The sequence below is a fragment of the Sciurus carolinensis genome, chromosome 3 (genome assembly GCF_902686445.1).
Source record: "Sciurus carolinensis chromosome 3, mSciCar1.2, whole genome shotgun sequence".
NCBI classification, from domain to species: Eukaryota; Metazoa; Chordata; class Mammalia; order Rodentia; family Sciuridae; genus Sciurus; species Sciurus carolinensis.
In genome coordinates this window covers 5,217,128-5,240,880 of record NC_062215.1, presented here as the reverse complement: position 1 = coordinate 5,240,880, position 23,753 = coordinate 5,217,128, and the positions used below count along the sequence as shown (strand labels likewise).

Below are 23,753 nucleotides of genomic sequence, written 5' to 3'. Positions count from 1 at the left end.
GCTGCCAGAGCCACTGCAGAAGTATAGGCGCTGCTCTGAAGGACAGCTTCTGACTGGAGCCAGAGAATAGAGGGCAGGGTGGTTAATCCAGCCTCCTCAACTTTGGGACTGTCCCAGGAACGAGAGCCTAAGAGCAGGTGTCAAGGCCTGACACCCCCACCCTCCAGGAGGCTACAGGCAGTGGAGCTCCAGGGCCCTGGGGCTGTGCCTTGTGTGGGTCATGGAGGGTTCCAGAAGATCCTCCTGAATAAAGGCCCCGTGGGCATGACTTGGCAGTGTGCGTGTGGTGTAGCGCCGGAAGGGACCAGGAGGGGGAGCTGCGGAGCAGGCAACCCTCTTGGCAGTGAGGCTGCAACCACTCAGGGCTTCTGGTGAATTCTGGGCTGGGAGTTTGCGGGGCGGGTGCTGGGGACCCAGGGGCCAGGTGAAGGGCCCAGGACTAACAGGGACCGCCCTTGCCAAGGTTTTGCCCTCAGAGGAGGCTAAACACTGCCAAACAGGCCCAGCCTAGGCCCTGGCCCCTGACCGTGTGGCCTAGAGCAGGACTGTGGCTTCAGAAGCCCTTCCTAACCTATGACCTTCGCCTCCCACTGTCCCCCACCCCTGGACACCCTTTTGGGCAGTCTTGTGCCCCAGGAACCTGGGCTTGGCTGGGCTGACGCGGGGGCTTAGGCAGAAGAAGTTTGGACCCTTGTGCATTCCGTAGCCAGGCACTGGGCAAGAGGTCTGGGGCTGGACTGGGCTGGGTGAGGGGCAACCAGCCCCATCCCGGAACCAGGTTCCCAGGCAGGCTGGGCAGTGTGCAGGAGGGGCAGGGCCCCGGGCGGGGGCTGGGCAGGGGGTCGCATGGAGGCTGAGTCGGGCAGCCTGGGCGCTGCGCAGGGTGCGAATGCCGGGTGTGTTTCCTGGGCAGCTTTGCGGACATGGACATGTTCCAGAAGGTGGAGAAGATCGGAGAGGGCACCTATGGGGTGGTTTATAAGGCCAAGAACAGGGAGACTGGGCAGCTCGTGGCACTCAAGAAGATCAGGCTGGATTTGTGAGTGCTGGGACGGTGGGGACCCCTGCCCCGCGCCGCAGCAGCCCGCAGCCTGGAAGCTCCCCTTCCATTCCCTCATTTCAGGGGGTCACACTCAACCCCCTTTCCAGTGTTGTCCAGTCACACTGCCACAGTGGTGCAGCCCTTGTCCTCGTCCCGGCTCCCTGTCCTCTGGTCAGCCTTCGCCCTGGCCCTGCTTTGCGAAGCTTGAGGCATTCAGGTGCCCATCTCGGGGACAGGAGTGAGGACCACAAGGGTGGACCCTCTGGCTTGCTGCTCATACCCACTGGCTGTGCCCTCCTTTCCTGCAGGGAAACTGAGGGGGTTCCCAGCACTGCCATCAGGGAGATCTCCCTGCTCAAAGAACTGAAGCACCCCAACATCGTCAGGTGAGCTGGGGAAGGAGCCGGGGAAGGCGGGCCCGGTAAGATGGCGTCCTGACTTCCCTTCCCCGCCAGGCTGCTGGATGTGGTGCACAGGGAGAAGAAGCTGTACCTGGTGTTTGAGTTCCTCAGCCAGGACCTGAAGAAGTACATGGACTCCACGCCAGCCTCAGAGCTCCCCCTGCACTTAGTTAAGGTGCCGAGGGAAAGACAGAGGGCCAGGGCCACCATCCCCCTCCCCCTGTCCTGCACCAGCCACCTAGGCTCAGCTGGCTTCTCCTGCTCCTTTCTGCAGAGCTACCTCTTCCAGCTCCTGCAGGGAGTGAATTTCTGCCACTCTCATCGGGTCATCCACCGAGACCTGAAGCCCCAGAATCTGCTCATCAACGAGTTTGGAGCCATCAAGCTGGCTGACTTTGGATTGGCTCGGGCCTTCGGGGTGCCCCTGCGCACCTACACCCACGAGGTAGTGAGGGACAGGGGGAGAGAAGGACAGCCGAAGGGTGGCACCATGCACTCAGACACCCTGAAATACGCAACTTCTTTCTTGACTCCCCAGGTGGTGACACTGTGGTATCGTGCCCCCGAGATCCTCTTGGGCAGCAAGTTTTATTCCACAGCTGTGGATGTCTGGAGCATTGGTTGCATCTTTGCAGAGATGGTAGAGAGAGGACAAGCCTGGCCCCAGGGAGTCGTAGGCAGTGTCCTATGGGGTGGTGGCGGGCTCACTGATACTTCTGTTAGAGGTGGATTGAGGGGTGGCTAGGACTGGCTATAGGGCCAGGAACCCATCTTCATTCGAGAAAAGGCTGGAATTCAGAGTACATTCCTGGGAATGATATCCTGAAGGCTCCTCCCTAGTTCTGGCCACTTCTCTGGTGTTGGATTCTGTATGACACTTTGTTGAACATACACCCCCCTTTTCTTCCCTTTTCCAGGTGACTCGTAAAGCACTGTTTCCTGGTGATTCTGAAATTGACCAACTATTTCGTATCTTTCGCACCCTGGGGACACCCAGTGAAGCCACATGGCCAGGAGTCACCCAGCTGCCTGACTATAAGGGCAGCTTCCCCAAGTGGACCAGGAAGGGGCTGGAGGAGATTGTGCCTAATCTGGAGCCCGAGGGCAAGGATCTGCTCACGGTAAGTACTGGCGGGCAAGAAAAGCCTCCTGGCTTCAGCATCTGCTCTAAGCAGACTCCCTTTTGTTAACCAGCCTCTTATATAACCCTCTTCTTTTGTGTGTGTGTGTGTGTGTGTGTGTGTGTTACTAGGAATTAAACCTAGGGACTTGCACACATGGTAGGCAAGTGCTCTGCCACTGAAATGCATTCCCAGCCCTTTTTGGGGACAGGGCCTTGCTAAGTTATAGAGGCTGGCCTCAAACTTATAGTCCTTCTGCCTCAACCTCCAAGTAGCTGGGGTAACCCTCATTCTTTCCTTTTTGGGGGATGGGGGTACTGAGGATTGAACCCAGGGACACTTTACCACTGAGCTACATTCCCAGTCCTTTCTACTTTTTTTTTTTTTCTTTTTTGGGTACTGGGGATCGAACCCAGGGCCTTGTGCTTACAAGGCAAGCACTCTACTGACTGAGCTATCTCCCCAGCTCCCTCCTTTCTACTTTTTATTTTGAGAAAGAGTCTCGCTAAGTTGCTGAGGCTGACCTCAAACTTAGGGTTCTCCTGCCTCAGCCTCCTGAGTAACTGGGATTATAAGTGTGTGCTACCGTGCCCAGCAACCCTCACTCTTTCTGAGTCCAAGCTGGTCTTCTTCCTGACCCTTGTACACACCTGCATTGTCCCAGGTCGTGTTGATTGTCCTACCTGGAAGCCTCTATGTGATAAGTCCAAGGTTCACCTTCCCTTTTGAAACCTCTCTCCTCTAGTTGAGCTTCGTTTTTATGCTGAGGCACTCACCTGCTCTCCTAGTTGGTTTGTGTGTTTGTCTTTGTTTTGGGGTCCTGGGGATTGAACCCAGGGCTCGCTCAGGCTAGGCGGGCACCCGACACTGAGCCACACTGCAGCCTGCCTTGTGTTTCAGATCACTGCCTGTGGACTTCATGGCCAGTGTCAGGTGCATGCGAGCCTAGGCAGGCCACCCTCCTGCTGCCCTGGTTCTCCCCGCAGTGCCTTCCCTGTAGCTGGTCTTCACACAGGGCTATTCAGAAGTCTGTTCCCTGCCGCCTGGGCCCCTGCCACCGCCCTCACTTATCATTCTTGTGGCACCACCTTGACCCTTGGGCTGACCAGAGTGCCCAGACGCCTAAGCCAGAGCCATCCCTGCTGACCACAGAGCCTCCAAGCCACTTTCTTTTTTTCAGTGCTGGGGATCAAACCAGGGCCTCATGCTTGCCAGGCAAACATTCTACCACTGAGTTACATCACCAGCCCTTTTATCTATGTTGAGACAGAGTCTTGGACTCGCGATCCTCTTGCCTCAGCCCCCAAAGCTGGTGTAGGCACAGGCCGCTGGCCCCGGCCTCAGAGCTACTTTTCTGTCTTTCCTCGGTGGAGTCAGAGGAAGGCAAGTCAGGATGTTCATCTTCAGGTCACGTGTCCTGCTCTCCGGAAGTCTGTGCATATTATCTACCAACCTGGTGCCCGTAGGACACGGGCTTCCTGGCCAGGCCCTAGCCCTCCGTCCTGGCTTCCCCATGACACTGGGTTTAGAGACTCTAGGGTCCCTCTGCCTCTGCCCTTTGTATTCCTGCTCCACCTGAAGTATGCGCTAACCTCAGGTTTGGGGCTGGACAGAGGAGAGGCCTGTTCTCAAGGAATGATTGGGCTTCAGTTGCCTGAAGGCAACTGAGTGACTCAGGGCTGGAGTAGAACTAACCCTTTGTCCCCAGATTCTGGGAGTGTCCAGGACTGGCTCCCATCTGGGAGGCAAGTGGCTTCCTGTGGTTCTGGGAGGGGAATTACTCCCCAGTCTGACAGCACCCAGGCTCAACCTCTTTACCCCTCCTCCTTTCTTCCCAGAAACTCCTGCAGTATGACCCCAGCAGGAGGATCTCAGCCAAGGCAGCCCTGGCGCATCCCTACTTCTTGTCCACGGAGTCCTCCCCGACCCCCCAGTGTGTGCTGGAGCATTTCTGCCGCTGAGCGCATGCGCCCTCTCTCTGCCTCTCACTCACTCCCCAGGGAGAACAAGCCTGGGGAGAGGAAAGCTCTGAGGAATTTTGCATCAGCCATCAGAGAGCTGAGTTTGGGTTAGTCCTGCCAGCAGGTTAGCAAGTCCCTGTGTTGTTTGTTGGGTTTGACAGTCCTTTTCAAAATAGGGGTGCAGATGCTCCACGCAGAGTGGGATAGGTTAGCTCCCCAGTCCCCCGGCACTGGAATGACAGGTGCCAAGTTGCGAGCGGGAGGCTTGCCCAGGGCTGTGGCCGTGGGCCCCAGGGGCCCTCCAGGCCCTTCACCTGACCTGGTTGCAGCTGCAGAACCAGCACCCCGGCTCATCTGGAGGAAAGGTGCCCCCTGCTGGTGTTTTTGGATTTCGAGTGTTTGCAGGAAGATTTGAGTTCCATTTTGGAATCCCAAGTTAAACCGGAGGGGGTGAGAGAGGGAGAGGGGCTGTATCCTGATCCCCAAAGAGGTTGGGACACAGTGTAGCTGTCACTTCACCGAAGATATTGAAGTTGGTTTTCTTCTGCTTGACGAGTGTGAAATAAATGACACATTCCTATGTTTTCTGGCATTGTTATGTTCATGGGGACCCTGGACTTGTTGGCAGAGGGAGACAAGCAGGACTGGAGACAGTCTTGGCCCCGAGAAGGTGGGGAAATGGAAGGAGCCAGGGGGGAGGTCAGGGCTCTTCTGCGATCTCTTTCCAAGACCTCCCACTGCACCTCTGCCCAGAATCCAAGGAGCCACCCTGCTCCACAAACACCCTGTCGGCCAGGCAGGCAAGCTGGGCATGTCCCTGCCCCGACCCAGGGTAGGACCTAAGCCAAAAGCTTGCCACGCACTCACACCCAGACACACAATTTACATCCCCAAACTTGAGCACGACACCGCCCTGAGAGAACTCCTTTATTGAAGCAGCAGGGCAGGGAGCAGGAAGGAAAGCTGAGGCGATGGGGTCCGGGTGAGGATGGAGCGGGCACCGCGGCTGGGGGAGGGAACCATAACCTGAGGAGTTGAGTAGCAGGCGCGGTGGGTGGACGGGGAGGAGCCACTGCCTGGGATCAGGCTGCTGGCCGCATCAGCGCACGCAGGAGTGTGGCAGGCCCGGGGAGGGCACGCGGTAGCAGCGGTACCCCTCCAGCGAGGCTGGGAGCAGCAGCAGGCCGCTCAGCGGGTCTTTGCGGCAGCGCCCCATGGCCTCCCTGTAGCTCAGCCGTTCCTTAGAGAGGGGGTCTGTCAAGTCCTTCTCATAGCTGGACTCGTCCAGCAGGAGCTGGGCCAGGTCTTCGCTGATCATCCCAGAGGCCACGGCCTGTGCGACGGGGATGCGGCCCGTCCTCTTGGGGTCGATGAGCCCGCCGGTCAGGTGCTGTACCTGCAGGTGCGGAAGCACACTTTCCCGGGGCACCCAGCCCTTCTGGATGGCCTCGCCCACCGACAGCCTCTTCTTGGTGACGGGGTCCTCGATGCCGGTGAAGGCCTTCTGGGCGTTGAGCAGCCGCTGCGTGGAGCTGTTCTCGATCAGCCCCCTCTCCATGGCCTTGTGCACAGAGTAGCGCTCCCGGCTGAGGAGATCCACGATGCCCCCAGTGGCCGCCTGGGCCTCCAGCAGCTTCTGCCCAGTGATGGGGTCCAGCATGTTCTTGGCCACGGCCGTCTTGATGCTGCATTTGTTTTCTGTGGTGGTGTCGTAGACCCCAGCGATGGGAAAGCTGTCATCTGTGAGCCCGAGAGAGAGACTGGGGGAGAAGAAACCAGCGCTTTGGGGGGCTGGGGAGCCGAGTGGGGACTTGGAGATGATGGAGCCGATGGAGAGTGAGGAGCAGGGCTTGGTCTCCCCCGCCACGAGCAGGGCGAACTCGGAAATGGGGAGGCGGCCGTCCTTGTACAGGTGGTACTCCTCCTTGGAGATGCGGCGGCAGCGCAGGGCGGCCTCGATGGAGTACTGCTTCCCACTCTTGCGGTCCAGGAGTACAGACTCCTCTCCACAGGGGCCCGAGGTGGTGACCTCCTCCCAGTCACACTCCAGCTCCTGCAGCTGGAGGTACTGGCCCCGGTCAATGAGGCCCCTCTTGTAGGCCTCGTACGGGGACATGTCGTTGCCCGTCTCGGGTTCCAAGATGCAGATCTTGGTGGAAAGGTTGGTCTCCCGGGTCTGGGTTTCCTGGCTGAGCTCCTCCCGGGTGACCTTGGTGTGCAGCTCCCGAAGGGTCCTCTCCTTCTCATGGATCTGGTCCTTCTCTTGGAGGATGGCTGCCTCCAGCTGCGCCAGCGCCTGGCCCCTCTGGGCGGCCTTCTGCCGCTCGCTCTCTGTCTTCTGGCTGAGCAGCGTGGCCTCCTCCTGCAGTCGCAGCACCTGCTGCTGCTTCTGTCCCTCCAGCTCCCGCAGCCCCTGCTGCAGCCGCCCACATTCCTGGCCCGCCTGGTCCCGGGCCTTCTGCAGCTGGGCCTCCTCCTGGGACCAGGTCCTTCTCAGTGCCTCAGCCTTAGCCACCCGCTCCTGCAGGCGCCGCAGCTCCTCCTCCCGGCCCTGGCGGGCGGCGCGCTCTCTGTTGAGCATCTCCCACACCCGGGCCCGCTCGCCCTCCAGCACCTGATCCTTCTCCACCCTGATCACTTCTTTATAAATGGTCTTCTCCTGTGATTTGGTTTTCTGGAGGACATCGATCTGGACCTGCAGGCTCTTACACTCCCGATTCAGCTCCATCACCTGCGCCTTCTCCTGGTCCAGGTCCCGCCGCAGGGCTTCAGTGGACCTCTCCAGGTCTGGGTCCTTCTCCAGCTTCACCACCTCCTCCATGATGATCTTCTCCTGCACTGCGGGAGGCCGCTTCTCCAGCTCCTGGATCCTCAGGGTCAGCTGCCGCAGCTCCCTCTCAGCAGCCAGCTTCTTGCTGCGGTCCTCCTGGAAGCTGAGCAGACCCTCCTTCTCCTCCACGCTGGTGCGCAGCTGCTGCACCTCCCGCTCCAGCTGCCGCCGCCGGCCCACCTCCTCATCCAGGCTGCGGCTCAGCCGGCTGTGGTCCTGGTGCAGCGTTGGGTCTTTCTGGGTGACCACCACCTCCTGCACCACCACCTTCTCCTCGGGCCGCCTCCTCTCCAGCAGCAGGTATTTGTTCTGCAGCTCGTAGACCACGTCCTCAGTGGCCCGCCTCTTCTGGGTGGCTTCCCGCACCTCCTGGCGGAGTCGCTGGGCCTCCTTCTCGAGCACTGGGTCCTTCTCGAGGCGCACCACCTCCTTGTTCACCATCTTGGTCTCCACCTTGGACCGCTCCCGCTTCCACTCGTCCCGCTCCCCCCGCAGCCGGATGAGCTGCTCCTGGCAGCGCCCACTGGCATTGACCAGCTCGTTGAGCTGAGCCTTGAGGCGGTCAATCTCACGCAGCACTTCCGGGCTCCTCTCGTGCCTCACCACCTCCTGGGTCACCTCCTTGTACTCGATCGCAGGCTTCTGGGCCCGCAGGACCTCTAGGTCGGGCAGCAGCCGCTCCACCTCCTTCTCCACGCTGCTCCTCTTGCCAGCCGTCTCCTGCAGCTCAGCTCTGAGCCGTGCGATCTGCTGCTCCGTGTCTGGGTCCACCTGGAAGATCTCATTGACTCGCTCCTGGAGCTGTACCTTGGGCTTCTGCTTTTCTGCCACACTATACTTGCCCCGCAGGTCCCTCAGCTCCCTGGCCAGCATCACATTCTTGTTCCTCTCCTCCTCAAGGAGACTTCTCAGCCTGGAGGACTCTTTGAGAAGGGCTGGATCCTGCTCTACCTTCTTCACCTCCTTCACGATGACCTTGGGCTCCACTGAGCTGATCGTCTGCTCCAGGTCTTCTATGCGAGCCTGTAGCTTGGCCACAGCCTCCTGTGCCTGCTTCCTCTGGGCAGCAGCATCCTTAATCTGCAGCCTCAGCGCCTGGGCTGCCTTGACCATTTCCAGATCCTTCTCCACCTTGACCACTTCTTTCACCACAACCTTCTCTTTCACATTCACCTCCTTCTGCTCAAGGGCCAGCAGCTCCTTCTTCAGTTCCTCCAGCTGGGCTGAGATGAGGGTGTTCTCCCCCCGCAGATGCTGGATCTCACTGCCCAGCTGAACTGCCTGACTGTCCAGGCTGGGGTCTCTCTCGATTTTGGTGACCTCCTTGGTCAGCAGGTGAGGAGGCTGCATGGTCCTCTTCTTGCTCTCCAGCTGGACCACTTTCTGGGCCACTGCCTCCAGGTTTGCCTGCAGCCCAGCCCTCCTCCTACCCTCCTCCTCCACCTGGGACCTCACCCTGGACAGGTTGCTTTCCATCTGGGGGTCCCGGTAGAACTCCACCACTTCCTTCTCCTCCAGCCTCTCCACAGGCCGCTGGGTCTTCAGCTGTAGCAGCTGCTGTCTTTGCTCCTCCAGCTCATGCTGCACCTGGGCCACCCGCTTTCTCTCCTCCTCCAGCTGGGACTTCAGGGTCTCTGACTCCCTCCCTGCTTGGGCTGGACACTCAGACCCTTGCTGCACATCAGCTGTCACCTGGATGTCCTCACTGAGCTCCTTCTGCAAAGCGAGAGGAAGAAGGGAGAATAGTGGGCCGGGGGGAGACAGGAGCCCCATTTTTCTGTACCCCATCCTTGAGATCAGAGACACACCCCCCCACACACTTCCTGAGATTTCTTTTAGATCCTGAGAGGTGGAGCTGAAGACCTGAGATGACTGGATACAGGATTTTGAGAGCCAGTCAATGCCATGATGTTAGGAAGTAAGCAGGCTCAGGCCAGGTGTGCACTGAACGGTGCAAACAGGACTGTGCTCCCTTCTGAATCTTTCCCCTGCCTCTCCCCTCAGGCTCTCAGAAGTAAGCCCTTCCTCCTCTAGTGGGATGCTGGCGGACAGCTCAGGGAGCAGAAGACTAGCAAGCCACCAGGAGCCAGGGATGGAGACCCAGGTGGCCTGTTGCCATTGTGTCTGGGTCCAAAGATGAAGAGTCTATAAGGATTTTCTCTGCTCTCTGGGGTCAGAAGTCCTGTCCCTACCAGAGGACTGCCCAGTGGCTAAGCTGTCACTGCATCAAAGGACATCTGCAAGGCCTGACAGGAAGGGATACCAGCCTGTTAGAGCTGCTCAAGGGCTGCAGGCGGCAGGGGAGGAGGAAGGGAAGACAGCCGAGTCTACTGTGAACAGAGTGACTTCATTTCTGTACCTTCTCTAGCATCTTTCTGGCAAACTCCAGCTGGTGCAGCTGCTGCTGGTGTGCAGCTGTGACCTCGGTGTAGGCCTTGGCAAGGCTCTGCTCCTGGAGAGAGCAAAGGGGGCGGCCGTCAGCTCCTGCCTCAGAGGCTGTGCAGCTGGTGCTAGGGGACCCGCTGAGTCCCGTCTCACCTGGGCCTGGATGCTTTTCTGCAGGGGGGCCATCCTGGGTCTCTTGGGGGCAGACCCTGCCAGGGTGGGCTCCAGGGAGCAATGGTAGGTGTCTGCCTGCAGCTCATAGTCCTGAGCAGGGAGGAAAGTCAGTGGGGAGGCTGGGCATGGGACGAGGGAGGGAGGCAGGTGGGTAATAAGGGATGAGCTGAAGTGCATACCTGGAGAGCTGCCTGCAAGTCCTGGGACAGGCGGGCTACTGTGGCCCTATCCCGCTCACGGCCCTGGATCTCCTGCAACAGCCTCTGCCAGGGAGGAAGTGAGAGTCAGGGAGGCTAGGAAACTCTCTCACCCTGCTTCTCCACCAGCCCGGGCTGCCAGGGGAGGAGAGGACAGGAAGGGCTGCTGGGAGACCTGAGAAGTCACTCCTTGGCTTGACACTATTCTCTCTGACCTTCCTCCTTCCTCTCCTGGGCAGAATCTCCTTCTCCTGCCTGGTGCCCCTCAGAATTCTGCTGGGGCTCGGTGGCTCTAGCCGTGTGGCTTCGGTGTGCAGCAGAGTTAAACCACACCTCTGCTGGCCTGCGTGCCGGTTACTCACAGCTCAGGGCGCACCTGAGAAGGTGCATTTCAGACAGGCTTCTGGGTGACACTGCTGCCACAGGCTTAGAGACCGCCCTCTGAGAGGCATTGCTCTGCCTCCATCGTCTTTTAACTTATTTTTTTAGATGTCAAAGGACCTTTATTTTATTCATTTATTTATATGTGGTGCTGAGACTTGAACCCAGTGCCTCCTGGTGCCAGGCTAGCGTCCACTTCTGAGCCACAACCCCGGTCCCCACAATCACTCTTAACCCTGGCTGCTCACTTTTATTTACCCAGGGACTTAAAAACAAAGATACTAATGCTCTGACCCCAACAACTCAACTACATTGTCCCATCCTCTCTCTCCTGGACTTCTGCCCTGGCCCTTGGGCCCCCTCGGCCATCATTCCCACCCCACCTTAGTCATTCTTCATTTGCTGCCATAGCCATCTCACAAGCGCCCATCTGAGGGTGCGCCTGCCCGGGCCTCCCAATGCTGCCCAGTAGCATCCAGCCTCTTCTCATGCCTGGAAAGGCCTGGATGGTCTGCTCTTCCTCTGCCCATGAGCCCCCTCCTTTCCCCTGCGCACTGTGGCCTGTGAGGGACATTTCTCCCGCCCCACCTGGCTCCCCTACTGATTCCTCAGGTCTCAGCTTAGGAACTGCTTCCCTCTGCACTGCTTGTCCAGACCCCTATGAATGTCCACCAGGGGGCTCCCAAGGCACTCTAACGTGGGGTGCACCAGCTTTCCCCAAGACTGAGTTGCCCGCTCCACCCCTGATCCATTGCCCACTGACCCCTTGAACAGAGATGGGCTAAGTGTGTGGGGCACTACAGGTGGGGTTGGGGGAGAGCTAAGGTGACCGTCTCAAATTTGAGGCCTTGGTGTGCTTTTGATCTGTGGCCACTAGGGGGCAACACATGCCCAGGCAGCTGTCCCTGTGGCCAGGGAGGTGGAGGTGGCTTGAGACACTAGCTCTGGGCAGGACACCCACAGCAGCCCAGTCCCACCTTCTGTGCTTGCAGCTTGTAGGTGATCTTGCTCGGCCCATCACTGGGCCACACCTGGTTGTGGGGCAGGTGATCCAGCCAGGATCTCAGGTTGTCTCTGCAGTTCTTGAACTGCTGGTAGGTGAGGCTAGCGTCCTGCAACGTCTTCTCCCTGCAGGTCAAGGCCCAGGGCAGAGGTGAGAGTTGTCCTCTGGGGAGGCTTCTGGGTGTGCCTCCCTGGGACAGGTTAGCGGTGAGTGAGCTGCCAGGCAGATCCCCTACTCTCTGCCTGTGTGCTGGGGCTGGGAATTCAGAGATGGAATGGACAGTCTCCGCCTGGTACCACTCAAAGGGTTAAGTACTGTTATCGTTCCATTTTAAAGATGAGGGAACAGCCTCTGAGAGGTGAAGTCACTGACCCAAGCTTACACACTTGTGCCTGGGTTCCGCTCTGACCTGCGAATCATGGGGACGTGTCACACATGCACCCTGAGGACCTAGCCACTCACCGCAGATCCATCTGGTCCCCCACAGCGTAGTAGCGGTCAGTGAGGGCCCGCACCTGGCGCTGCTGGCGGGGCAGGTCTTGGCAGAACTCCTGGAAGTGGTTCTGCAGTGCACTGCACGCATGCTCAGTGGTCTTCAGCTGGCGGTGCAAGCCCAACACACAGGCCTGCTGCTCCAGTAGCTCCCTCCTCTGACGCTGCAGGCGGGGCACACACACCACAGACCCTCAAGGATCCGTGAGACGCCACACTCACTTTCACTGACCCCTGAAAGCCCCCTCTCCTGCCAGGGAGCTGCCCGTCAGCCCCTACCTGCAGCTCGCTGACCCTCTCCTGCAGAGCCCCGGGCCCATCGGGGATGGGGCCCTCCTGCACCAGGGTGGACTCGAAGCCTCGGATGATCCTGTCTGCATCCTGGATCTGCCGCTCCAGAGCCAGGGCAGCCTCCGCTCTGTCACAGGAGGAGAGGGTCAGGTGACTCCCCAGCCACACCCTGTTGCTCCCCACGCAACCTGGTCCCCAAGCACTCACTTCTCCCCGTAGAGGGTGCACAGGGCCTGCACATCGCTGTACTTGTTCTTGACGTTGTTGAGGACCACAGGCAGCTGCAGGGCAGCTGGGCCCACAGGCTGTTCAGACAGAAGGGCCTCACATTCCTTCTGGGTGGCCTCCTTCTCGGCTCCCAGGTCCTGCAGGTGCTGCACCGTGTCCTGGAGGGGAGGGTGGGTTCAGCCATCTCTGCGCCCAGGTGGGTAGGAGAGTGTGGTGGGTAGAAATCTGGGCTCAGTCCACTAGTCCCCTTGGGGATGGCTGATAGCAGGCCAACCTCTGACATTCAAATGATTGAAGGGAGGAGGAAGTGAGATCTTGTGTACTGGGCACTCCACAGCAAGAGCAAGGACACAGTGGCCTCTTATGGTCTTCATGTCTCTGTCCTGCTCAGAATATTCAGGTCCTCACCCTGTTGCTCCAGGATCAGGCTGCCAAGACCTGGCTCTGTCCACTTGGGGTCACCAGTTAGTACTCAACTGCTCTGTAAATCGTGGCTTAGCACTGACTCTGAGCCAGGCACTCAGGCCGTCCAGTCCAACTGAGCTTCTTATGGCCCCCAACACTGCTGAAGTGGCAGGTGCTATGACTTCAGAACTCAAGGATCTATTTTGGTGACAACTTCCGCTATCGGAAACATTGAGGACAACCATGCCTGGGGCAGCCAGTGAGCCCTCTGCCATCCTGTATCCTTCCCCGCTTCCACAGGTGCCCCACCCGTGACACATCCTAGTGGACACTGGCTCACATTTCTCAGTCCCACAGTGGCCTCTCCAGCCCAACCTGCAGCACTGAGCCCCATGCCTCCCGGCTCGGGAAGCCCCTCCTGCCCCTCCTGCCCCTCCTGCCCTCTGCCCAGCTGAACTGCAGCCTCCAAACACCCACACTATGTGATCGAAGGGAAACAACAGGTTGCACAACGACCTGAACAGCATAGTTCACATTTTTTAAACCAAACACAAATGGTACAATATATTTGAACAGAAACCGGTTTGGAAGGACAACCAGACCTCGGCCCTTGGGCATGGGGAGGGGCAGCTTCCACTAGAGGCACTTTCGGGGTGTTGAGTTCACCAGCAGAGAACACGGCCTTCTCCGGTAATCGTGTTTGCTCAGGGCTGCCGCCTCACCAGGAGAAACAGCCCTGTAAGATGCCAGGCTTCCTTGGGGCTCTCAGGACCTTCGGCAGAGGACCTCCCCGGGGGCGGGCCTCTGCTCTGGTCCCTGCTAGAAACTTCCTGGGCATTACTACGCTTCATCCTCAGGACGACCAGATGAACTGGGCAGCTTGTTCCAGGGACGAGAAAACCAAGACCCAAAGAGGTTAAGTGACTTGCCCTAGGTGGCAGAGCTCACTGGTGGAGGAGCCAGGATGGGAACCTGGATTCTGCACTTTCCTCTCCCACCTTGGGCCCCAGTAGCTGTTCCGCACTCGCCCTTTCTCTCCCGAGCGAGTGTGCGCTCCAAGGCACACTTCTGATCCCAGCAGCCTTGCTGGCTGCTCACCAACCTTGTGGCTGTGAATACGGCCCTCCAGGTCCTCCAGCGGACCACTGCGGTTCAGCGGGGTTCGGGCCCACGCCAGCACCTGCTTCTCTATCTGCCCCAGGTTCTTATCCAGCTGGGTCATCTGGGTCAGGAGCTTCTGGGCCTGTGGAGCTGTGGGCAGAGGTACTGGTGAGAGTCCACGGCCTGAGGTTTCTGCCTGTAAAGAGGCCCTCCCTGGGTGTCCATGGAGTGTCTGGGCAGAGCCTAACTAAGGAAGGGACAGCCCCAAAGATGTGACAGATAGGAGATGGAGTTCCTAGAGCAGGGTCACCCCCTACCCATCACAGTCCCTTCTCCAGAAGTGACCAAAGTAGGAATTCACATTCCCTTTCCCAACAACCCCTCTCCCCGACCAGCCCCTAGTACCCTGCTGGCCAGGCCCTAATGGCTCCTCAGCACTGGCCTTCAGGCTGCTCTGGACTGTGGTCAGCTTCTGCTTCAGGGCCTGAAGCTCCGAAGCCAGACTGGAAGGAAGAGGAGATCAGAAAATGACAACAACGTTCCTCCTCTCTCCTTCCCCAGCCCCGCATTCAGTGTTGCAGGGGAAGGCACTTTTGGGCAGGGGGTCTGTGGGCAATGACCTTGGGAACCACAGGGCCTGGTCTGGGCCTCCTGCTCCCAAGTAGCCTTCCCCAGGCAGACCCACCTGGAGGCCCTGGCCACAGCCTCAGGGTCTGGTGCTGGGATGTAGAAGCAGGAGGCTGGGGCACTCTTGGTCTCCCCACCAGGGCCCTGCACGATCCAGGTGTATGGGTCAGTGTTGTCCATCAGCATGTACCTCTCTCCCCGAAGTAGCTGCACCTGGGGGGACACGTTGGGAGGGGCTCATGCAAACTCAGACACAAGGGCTGGAGAGAGACAAAGACAAAACAGGTAGGGCCAAGGACGGGGAGGGAGAAGAGCTGGAACAGGAGTAGGTGAGGCTGGGGCGGGACAGGGTCAGATTAGAGGTGGGCAGGGCTTGGGAGCCTGGGTCAGGGAAGGAGTGATGCAGAGGGAGGGGCAGGGTGGGGTGGGTGGAGCAGAGGCAAAAGTCAGCTGGGGCTGGACCAGGGGTGGGGACAGGGGATGAGGCCTGACAGGGCAGGGCAGGCAGGGCTTGTACTTCTCCTGAGTCCCAGTCGCAGATGCTGTCCACGTGTAGGGGCTGCTGGGGTGGGGTCCTGCGCTTCGGCAGAGGGGCTACCTCCTGGCTCTGTTGCTGCAGGTCCCCAATGGCCCTCTCGGCAATGGCCAGCTGCTTCTCTTCTGCCTGCCAGGAGCCCAAGCCAGATTGCACTGGAGGCTACCTACCCCATACCTACCCGCAAGAGGGCCAGGGCCCGGCCTTGTCCTGAAGGGGTTCTAAGACAGTGGAGTAAAAGGAGCCCCTCCCAGGGGCTCAGGTTGGGGGAAGAACTAGGCTGCCCAGGCCTCCAGAGTAGAGGCTGGAGAGGCCTCAGAGCTTTCCCAGGGTTTGGGGCAGAACTAGGGACCTAGATGGGGAGGAATAGGTTCCAAAAAGACAAGTGGGACAATTCGCAGAGTAGGAGGCTATGGCCTGGTGGGGCTGTCTCACCTCCAGCTGTCGCAGCAGCTCTATGGGGGAACCAGAGGGGCCCGAGGCAGGGCCGTACTTGGTGTCCAAGTTGGAGTTGAGCTTCACCAGGGTCTGGCTGACTGAGTCGGCCTCTTCCTGGAACTGAGGTCACTGAGTTGTCAAGGCCAGAGCCAGGGGCAACTGGCTGCCCACTGACCCTGCAAACCATCTCAGCATAACAAGTCTAAAAGAAAATCAGGCTAAACCCAGACCAGCTACTCTCAAACCAGCTAAACGAACCAGACCAATCCCCAACTGCCCCTCAACCCCAAACCCAGCTCCATCTACCCAGGAAATGGAAGCTTTTTACTTACTTTTATATTATTATTATTTTTGGTACTGGGGATTGAACACTGGGGCACTCTAACACTGAACTACATCTCCAGTCCTTTTTATTTTGAAAGAGGGTCTTACTAAGTGACCCAGGCTGGCCTTGAACTTTCCATCCTCCTGCAGAAGCCACCCAAATCCAAATTGCTTATTATAAACGTGTAGCACCACACCCAGCAGGAGACTTTGGGAACTGGAAAGTGTGCAAATGGGCATTTTTTGTTCACTGAATTTAATTTTTTAAGCATGTCATAAAACACTTGGTTTTTGTGTTTCCTGCACAGGTAAGGGTCTCCTCACAAGCCACCCTCTGGTACCTGTGGTCCTTCTGGCTGGAATGGGGTGTTTGGACTGGGCTTGTCACTGCCTCAGAGAAGAAGCTGGAATGTGCTTAACAGAACATCCATGGTCAGGTGACACCATGGAATTACTGTAAATGGGTATTGTCATTTTGGTATTGTAGTTATATAGGGAACTGCCTTTCAACACAAAGAAAACAAGAAAATTCCTTGGGATTGTCTCTGTCAAAGGTACATGAAAGCCAGGCATGATGGTGCACCCTGTCATCCCAGCAGCTTGGGAGGCTGAGGCAGGAGGCTCTCAAGTTCAAAGCCAGCCTCAGCAAAAACGAGGCACTAAGCAACTCAGTGAGACCCTGTCTCTAAATAAAATACAAAATAGGGCTGGCGGTGAGGTTGTGATTGAGTGCCCCTGAGCTCAATCCCTGGTACCCTGCCCCCCAAAAAAAAGTACATGAAAGGGGCCAACTCATACTGGGTCCCCTCTCACTCTGTAGGAGCTCTGTCTTTTTTCTTCTCACTTGAATAAATCCTATTCTTTAGATTTTTTTTTTTTTTAAGGTGCATAAAAAGGGTTGGGGATGTAGCTCAGAGGTAGAGTGCTTGCTTAGCAAGCTTGAGGCCCTGGGTTCCACTCCAGCACCACACACACACACACACAAAGTGTGTGAGACATTTTGGGTGGAAATTATAATAACAAAGAAAATCTCAGTGGTCTATCATCAGTGTCTCAGCCCTTTTTCATTATCATCCCTGTAAAGGCTCTTTTAATCATTTTTTTTCTTCCCCCAGGGCCAAGGACCCAACTCAGGGACCTGCGCGTGCTAGGCAAGCACTCTGCTACTGAGCTAAATCCCCAACCCTTAGACATTTTTTAAATTCTCCCACTATCCCTGAAATTTTAATGCCTCAGATATGCTGCAAGTCTGTATATGTGCCCTATGTAGATCTGGGCTTTTTACATTGGCTTAGAAAGAGTTCAACTATTTCTCACCTTTAAGAACCAATTTTGACACCCCCCACACCCCAGCAATATTACCCTGTTAGGAAGGACATTATTTCCCCTCTGTGACCTAGGCACAACGACACAGCTCTTTTTAGAGGCACCCGTCCTCTCAGGATGGCAGGTGTCCTGGGTGCCCTCCAGGCACCTGTGCACCTCACACGGTGACCAGCGGCAGCTGGCCCGGGCGCCCAGGCTGCGGGCTCACCCTGCGGTAGTCTTCCACACGCTGCAGCTGGCTCTCCTGGCAGATGCACAAGTTCAAGAAGTTCTGCCACTCCATCTTCAGAGCCTCCTGGTGGACCTGCAGACCGCAGCACCAGTGCTCAGACCTCGCCCACCCTAGCCCTCCATCCGCTGATTGGGACAGCAACGGGCCGTGGGCGGGGCCTCCTCACCTGGATGGGCCCCACCGCCGGGTGCCCGAGCCCCACCATGCGCTCGCCGTCGTCCTCCAGCTGGTTCACGCTCTGCTCCTGGTCCAGTAGCTTGTGTTGCTTGAAGTGCTGGGGGCAGGCGGGGTCGTAGCGGCGGTGAGCACCAGGTCGACCCCGGCCACCCTCACCGCCCTAGCCTCTCCCTGCCGACCTCGTACTCCCGTCGCACGCCAGCCGGGTCCGCCATGAGGTCGCTCCAGTCCTGCTGCAGGATGCAGCGCTGCTGCTCCGCCAGGGCGCTCAGCTGCCTCGTGCAGCCCTGCAGGTGCGTGTACAGGCTGCCCAGGTTCTGCCCGCGCCACGAGGCTGCCTTCTGTGCTCAGGACCATTGGCAGCAACAGGGAGAGAAAGGGGATAGCAAGGGAAGCCATCAGGCGCCCCCAAACACTGGCCCTATCAAGGGTTCAGGCGGCCAGCCCCTGCTCACCCCTGCAACCAGACCCTGGCCCTTCCTCCTGCTCACCAGTAGGTCCCGGTATTGGTTCCGGATGGTGGCTGCGTCCTGCCTCAACCAGGGAGAGAAACACAGGGTCAATGAGAGGCATGTGCAGGAGGTGGTACCCTCCATCCAGGCCAGCCACCCCTCCTCCCATCTCCCCAGAGGGCCGGCAGATCTCGCCCTGCTCTGGAGAAAGTGGGGCTGGGGCTGGACTGGGATTGCCACCTGGCGCAGCTCACCCACCGGCCCCACCAGGGTCCGTAGCTGCTGCCCGTAGGCCTCGATCTCCCTCTGTAGGATGTTATGCTCGGCAACCTGCTGCTCCAGCTCCCCCATGCCTGGCCCGTACTGGCCCTCGCAGACCTGCTTCTGCAGAAGAGGCAGCCACTCAGTGCCGGGGCTTACTCCCACCAGCAAGACCCTGTGGTGGGGGAGTCCAGAGAAGCTCACACAGCACCACCGCACCCCCTGCATCCTTATTGGGAAATATGGTCATTTGGGCAGAGGGCAGACAGCCAGGTGAGCAGCCTGGAAAAGTGGCCAAGGGGACATGCCATTCTCTAGTGTTACCACGACCACAGTTCCCTGAACCCCCTGGTTCCAGGCTCAGCCTCTGAGGCCTCCCAACTCTGTCCTGTCCTCTTTTGTAGTCCCAGTCTCCGTGCCTACCGCTTGGACACCCCCAACCAAACTCTGAGACCCTCAGCACACCCTGATTCACTCAGGTGCTTTCCTAGGGTCACTTCCTTGTCATCATGACACCCCCACTGCAGCCTCAAAGCACAACTCCTCACCTGGAGACTGAAGATCAGAGTGTCCTGTGACCTGGTGGTGCCCACCTGCCCAGAAAACCCCACTCCCGTCACATCCCAGGACTCCTGGGGGGGGAGCCTTTGTTCCTTCTTTCTGGAATGTCCTCCCCGCTTCATCCTGACCCAGCCAAGCCCTCTCACCTCCCGTGCGCTTTCTCCTGCAGGAAGACAACCCTGGCTGCACTGTCTGCTCCGCTGGCTCCTCCTAGACCCTGAGCTGTCCCCAGGTCCGAGGCCAGGCCCAGGATAAGTGCCATTCTGTTTTGCTTTCTGATTGAGCCAAGATACAATTTTGAGCTCTCCAAGGATGTCCCAAACATGGGGTGCCCCTGACCTGCTTCTGCTCCAGCACACGTGCCCAGTCGACCCTGGGCCCCACGTCAGCAGGCAGCACCATCTGCTCGTACAGGGCGCGGTACTCGGCACACTCCTGGGTCACACGCTCGTGCAGTTGCTTGATGCTGCCAAGGATCAGCCGGCAGGTCAGCTGGGCCAGGCAGGGCCTTCCCCAGGACCCGTGCCTCCATCCCAAGCCCCACTCACTCCTTCTCCATCTCCTCGGCCTGTGGGTGCTTGAGCCGCCAGGCCTTGTCCACATCCAGGAAGAGGTCTTTGAGCAGCACCTCTGCTTCCTTCAGGTTGCGGCCGGTCTCCTGCTGGTGCTGCAGGGCCTCGTTCTGCTCATTCCTCAGCCGGTCCTGGGAGCAGAAAACAAAGGCTTACCAGGGCCCAGAGCCCCATGTCCTCCCTGCATGTCCTTGCTGACCTGTCATTGCCAGCTTGAGCCTCAGCTCTGGGACGCAGCTACATTGGCCCAGGTGGCAAAGACATGAGGGAAGGCTTGTGCCCTCCTGTTCATCCCCAAAGTAGGGAACACAGAAGAGAAGAAGGCTGAGCATGTCTCCTGCAGTGTCTGGGGAGCAGGCAGTGAAGGACTGGGGTGTCTGTCCCGTCCTCACCATGACGTGGGCATTCCAGGGACTGCCATGCGGGATGCTGCGCCTCCCATGCCACCTGGTCTGCTGGCTACTGCATGGGCCTCACCTGCTGCAGCTTCTTTTGGGTCTCCAGGATGTCCCTCTCCACCTGGTCAGCATTGGCTTGCATGCGGGAGATGAGCAGGGCCAGTTCCTGAGTGGCAGCCCTGTTGGATGGGAGGCAGAGGGCAGCATGGGGGGAAGGTTCCTCTGTGCCCTGCCAGATAGGGTCCCCTACCCTTCCATAGCCAGGCTGCCTGCCCTGGAGGCAGGAGTCCTTGCCTAGGGGGACTCTGAGATAGCCCTGGGGCCAGGGTGAGGGCACTGTTCCCCACATGAGGGTTCAGAAAGTGATAAGTCCCAGGGGTGTGTGGTGCTGTGGAGCAGGTGGACCAGCTTCTGCCAGCTGGCCTGGCAGTGAGGTCCCAACTGCACCCAGTTGCCTGCCAGGTTGGTGGGTGGGTGGGCCAGGGAGCAAGTCAATCACCAGTTCAGCCACAAATACCTGAGACAGCCTGGCTGGGCTCACAGAGGAGCCGTGGGCTGGCTGGGGGCAAGGGGGCAGTGGCACGTCCTCCACTCCAACCCCGCTCACTCTACCCTGTCTCCCCATCCCACCCTGCTCTCCAAGGGAATTTGCCAGAGTCAAGGTTTTAGCCACCACCTGGAGGAGCCACACAGTGCTGGGGCAGGAGACCAAGACAGGGCTGGAAGACCCAGATATTCTCCAGACTCTGGAATTCAAAGCCACGATTGACCTGACTTGCTGTGGGTCACACAATCAGAAACAGAAGGTAACCCTGCTGCTGAGTCTTGGGGTTCTTTTCCATGCTTTAATTCAGCAGTCTCTGTAGAGCTCCTGCTGGATGAATTTATTCAGCAGCCTCTATAGAGCTCTTAGTGTGTGCTTGCACTCACTCTGAGGGTCAGAGGGTCATGAAGACCTAAGAAAAGGCCAAGTGGTCCAAGCTTCATGAGCATGGTATCCTGTAGTAGGGGACAAGGGAGCCTTCACTGAGCTGGGACTTGAATCAAAGGTCAAAGGACAGGGGCCCTCAGACAGAAGACACAGCAGTGAAGACACAGCAGTCTGAAAGAAATCTATGGTCATGAATGCCTGGGTTTTTTGATTCCCAGTACTGTTAAAAAAAAAAAAAGAAAGAAAAAAGAAAAAAGCCTGGGTTTTTATCAATTTTTATACTGCTGTGTCACCTTGGGCAAGTTATTCAATCTCTCTGCCTGAGATTCTTACTTGTAAAGCAGGGTTTTAGTAATATCCTCCACACAGGGTTACTGTGTTAATGAATCCATAGGAAACATCCAGTACAGAGCCTAGTGCAGTCAGTACCCAGTACATGGCCGTTTTTATTGCACTGGAGTATAAGCACTTTGAAGGCAGGACCCTCAGCTTGTTTACGGCAGCACACCCAGAGCCAACAGTGTCCTGGCACACCGTAGGTGCTCAATAAGTACGTGCTGAATGAACAGACTGTGCGAGTGGAATGAGGAGCCCTCCTTCAGGTCTGCAGCCAGAGCCAGCTGGGCACTGTGGATGGAGCTGCCCAGGAGAGTCCTGTCCTCAGATCTGGTCTCATGAGAGGGCTGTTCCCATAAGAAACTGCACACTCCACCCTGGGCTGGACTCAGGTGCCCTGGGGAGGACAAGTCACTCCAATAAGAGCCTTAACCGCTGTCTTTCCTGGTCTGCCCAGAAGCCCAGCCTCCATGTCAGCACCCTGATCCCAATCAGGGTAATGGGCATCCTCAGTCCAGCCTTTCATCTCTGCTCTTATCTTGATGTCATGGCACCCTGACACCTGGAATGGGTGGGAGGGTGCCACCTCCACCACAGAGGGGCTAAAGCCAGTGAGCAGGAAAAACACAGCCAAGCCTGTCTGCAGAGAGCTGGGTGACCCAAGGGAGGCACAGCACCCCCTCCTCACATCCACAAAGGGAACCCCCAACTCTAGCGACTCTCAAGGTCCCATGTGAGAACCCTGGGGAGAGCCGGGGCTTAGGTGCAGATACCCTGCCCTCTCACCTCTGTCCTCTGCCCACCAGCACCCAGGCCCCAAGGGTCATTCCAGCTTGGTGGAAATTGGGGGCATAGCCTTGGGTTGCAGCCAGACTCCCTGCCTCCCAGCAGAGGAGGCAGCTTCCCAGGCCCCTGTCCAGCACTCTTCCTCAGGCCTCCCTGGAGAATGTGGGGGGCCCAGGCCGCCTGCTGCTTCCTGCGAGAGCTGGAGTTGGGCTTGGGCCAGAAGCTCCTGAGGCAGGAGAAAGCCTCAGGCCTCTGGACACCAAATGCCAGCACTGGGCTTCTGCACCCCAAGCTGCTCGCTAGGTAGATCTGAACACCTGGGGACCCGCACCGCCCAACCCCACATTTCCAACCCGCGCCCTGCTCACCGGCTGTTTTTGCTGGGGGATCCCTTGGGGGACCCCTTGGCTGGTGAACCCTTGGGGGACCCCTTGGCTGGGGATCCCTTGGGGGACCACTTCCCATGGGAGCCTTTGCTCAGCCCCTTGAACATGGTCGTAAAGGCAGGTGCCGGCTCAGGCTGGGCTCGCCGACACCGGAGGAGAGCAGCGGGCAGCGCGCGTCCTGGCTGGCTTCTGGCGGGGCTGTGGCGAGGCGGGCCCGCCGGGGAAGGCAGTTTCTGGGAGGCCCCTCCCTGCAGGTGAGCCGGAGCGCCCTGCCCTGCCGCCGCGCATGCCCCGCCGCGGACCGCGGCCGGTTCCGCACAACCAGTCTGGGAGGACCGGCTCGGCCCAGGGGGCGGGGCGCCAGGGCCGACTCCCACGGAGGCCTGGACCTGTCACACCCACACGCCCGCAGGGAGTGCGCGGGGCACGCCCCGATGGGGCAAGAGCCGGGCGGAGGCGCGGCGAGGCACACTCATGCAGGCGCAGGCCCAGCGGCAGGCCCCAGCCCGGCCTCACTGCCCGGTGAACCATCTCCTCCACCGGCGTGGAGGCCGCGCTAGCAGGCAGGCCCCCAGGCACCGCGCCGCGCCAGCCCGGGGCTTGGCTCTCTGGCCCCGAATGGGGCAGCTGGGGAACATTCGCCCCATGAAACTGGCACAAGGAACATTTTTAATATCTTACCACCCAGCTGGCTGCCCAGGGCACGACCATGAGTCCTGCTGCCCCACCGTTGCGGCTAGCTTGGGGTTCTCCTGTCCGGGCCTCCAGAGTCATGTTCATCAGCATTCCCATGGCTGGACTCCTGAGAGAGTCTCCTCCAGGAAGGCCAGGAGGCCCACTGTGCACTCCCAAGCATCACCAGAGTTGGCCCGCTGTGATGCTAGGCCCTACCGCAAGGGAGCTGCCTGGAAACCCACTGTGCTTGGGTTTCCTCCTGGACCTCCTTCTCTTCGCCTCCCTGGACGTGGCCCTGGTGTCTTCTGTCAAGTCAAATGAGCGGCCAACAGTGATGCTGGTTTCTAGCCTTTTGCTCACATCAAGTGTTGCTCCCTCCCCATATCCCTCCCCCCACTTTTCAGGCACCCATCACTGGCCCAGCTTGATAGCCCTTCTACAGATGTGGTCACTTCCATTCTGAGAACCACTGTGTTTTGGTGGAAGGAGGACTGGAGGAGGAGCAAGGGGAAGGGACACAATCACCCTGGTTTGGGAGCTGGAGATCTTGGCAGGCAAGGAAGGGCAGACTGAGGAGACTAGGGATGAAGGTTGATCCTGGTCACATGCTCCGGTGGCACAGAAGAGACCTGAGTCTCGTTTTTTTTTTTTTTTTTTTTTTTTTTTTTTTTTTTTGGTGCTGGGGATCGAACCCAGGGCCTTGTGCATGCAAGGCAAGCACTCT

The 23,753-nt window shown here is 58.6% G+C and overlaps 2 protein-coding genes across 5 annotated transcripts; one reads left to right on the top strand and one right to left on the bottom strand.

Annotated features, from left to right (window-relative positions):
- Positions 1 to 237: 237 nt before the first annotated feature.
- On the top strand, positions 238 to 5,107 carry Cdk3 (cyclin dependent kinase 3). Of its 4 annotated transcripts, XM_047546091.1 has the most exons (8): positions 238 to 371; positions 914 to 1,039; positions 1,351 to 1,428; positions 1,498 to 1,618; positions 1,718 to 1,888; positions 1,982 to 2,083; positions 2,361 to 2,564; positions 4,403 to 5,107. In XM_047546091.1, exons 1-8 carry the CDS (start codon positions 265 to 267, stop codon positions 4,523 to 4,525), a joined length of 1,032 nt encoding a protein of 343 aa, XP_047402047.1. In that variant the 5' UTR covers positions 238 to 264; the 3' UTR covers positions 4,526 to 5,107. The 4 variants fall into 4 exon arrangements, with proteins under 4 accessions (XP_047402047.1, XP_047402046.1, XP_047402048.1 ...); XM_047546090.1 differs by having other exon boundaries at positions 1,498 to 1,888; XM_047546092.1 differs by lacking the exon at positions 238 to 371 and adding an exon at positions 384 to 724 and having other exon boundaries at positions 1,498 to 1,888.
- Positions 5,108 to 5,427: 320 nt separating this feature from the next.
- Positions 5,428 to 22,566, bottom strand: Evpl (envoplakin). Its single transcript, XM_047546085.1, has 22 exons — positions 22,337 to 22,566; positions 19,995 to 20,094; positions 19,494 to 19,648; positions 19,285 to 19,411; positions 18,382 to 18,507; positions 18,163 to 18,201; positions 17,851 to 18,012; positions 17,661 to 17,768; positions 17,471 to 17,566; positions 15,610 to 15,732; positions 15,157 to 15,303; positions 14,698 to 14,852; positions 14,418 to 14,515; positions 14,014 to 14,162; positions 12,486 to 12,664; positions 12,267 to 12,405; positions 11,958 to 12,151; positions 11,470 to 11,620; positions 10,094 to 10,177; positions 9,894 to 10,004; positions 9,715 to 9,807; positions 5,428 to 9,071 (listed from the first exon to the last, which is right to left on the bottom strand). Exons 1-22 carry the CDS (start codon positions 22,459 to 22,461, stop codon positions 5,625 to 5,627), a joined length of 6,108 nt encoding a protein of 2,035 aa, XP_047402041.1. The 5' UTR covers positions 22,462 to 22,566; the 3' UTR covers positions 5,428 to 5,624.
- Between the last annotated feature and the right edge of the window lie 1,187 nt (positions 22,567 to 23,753).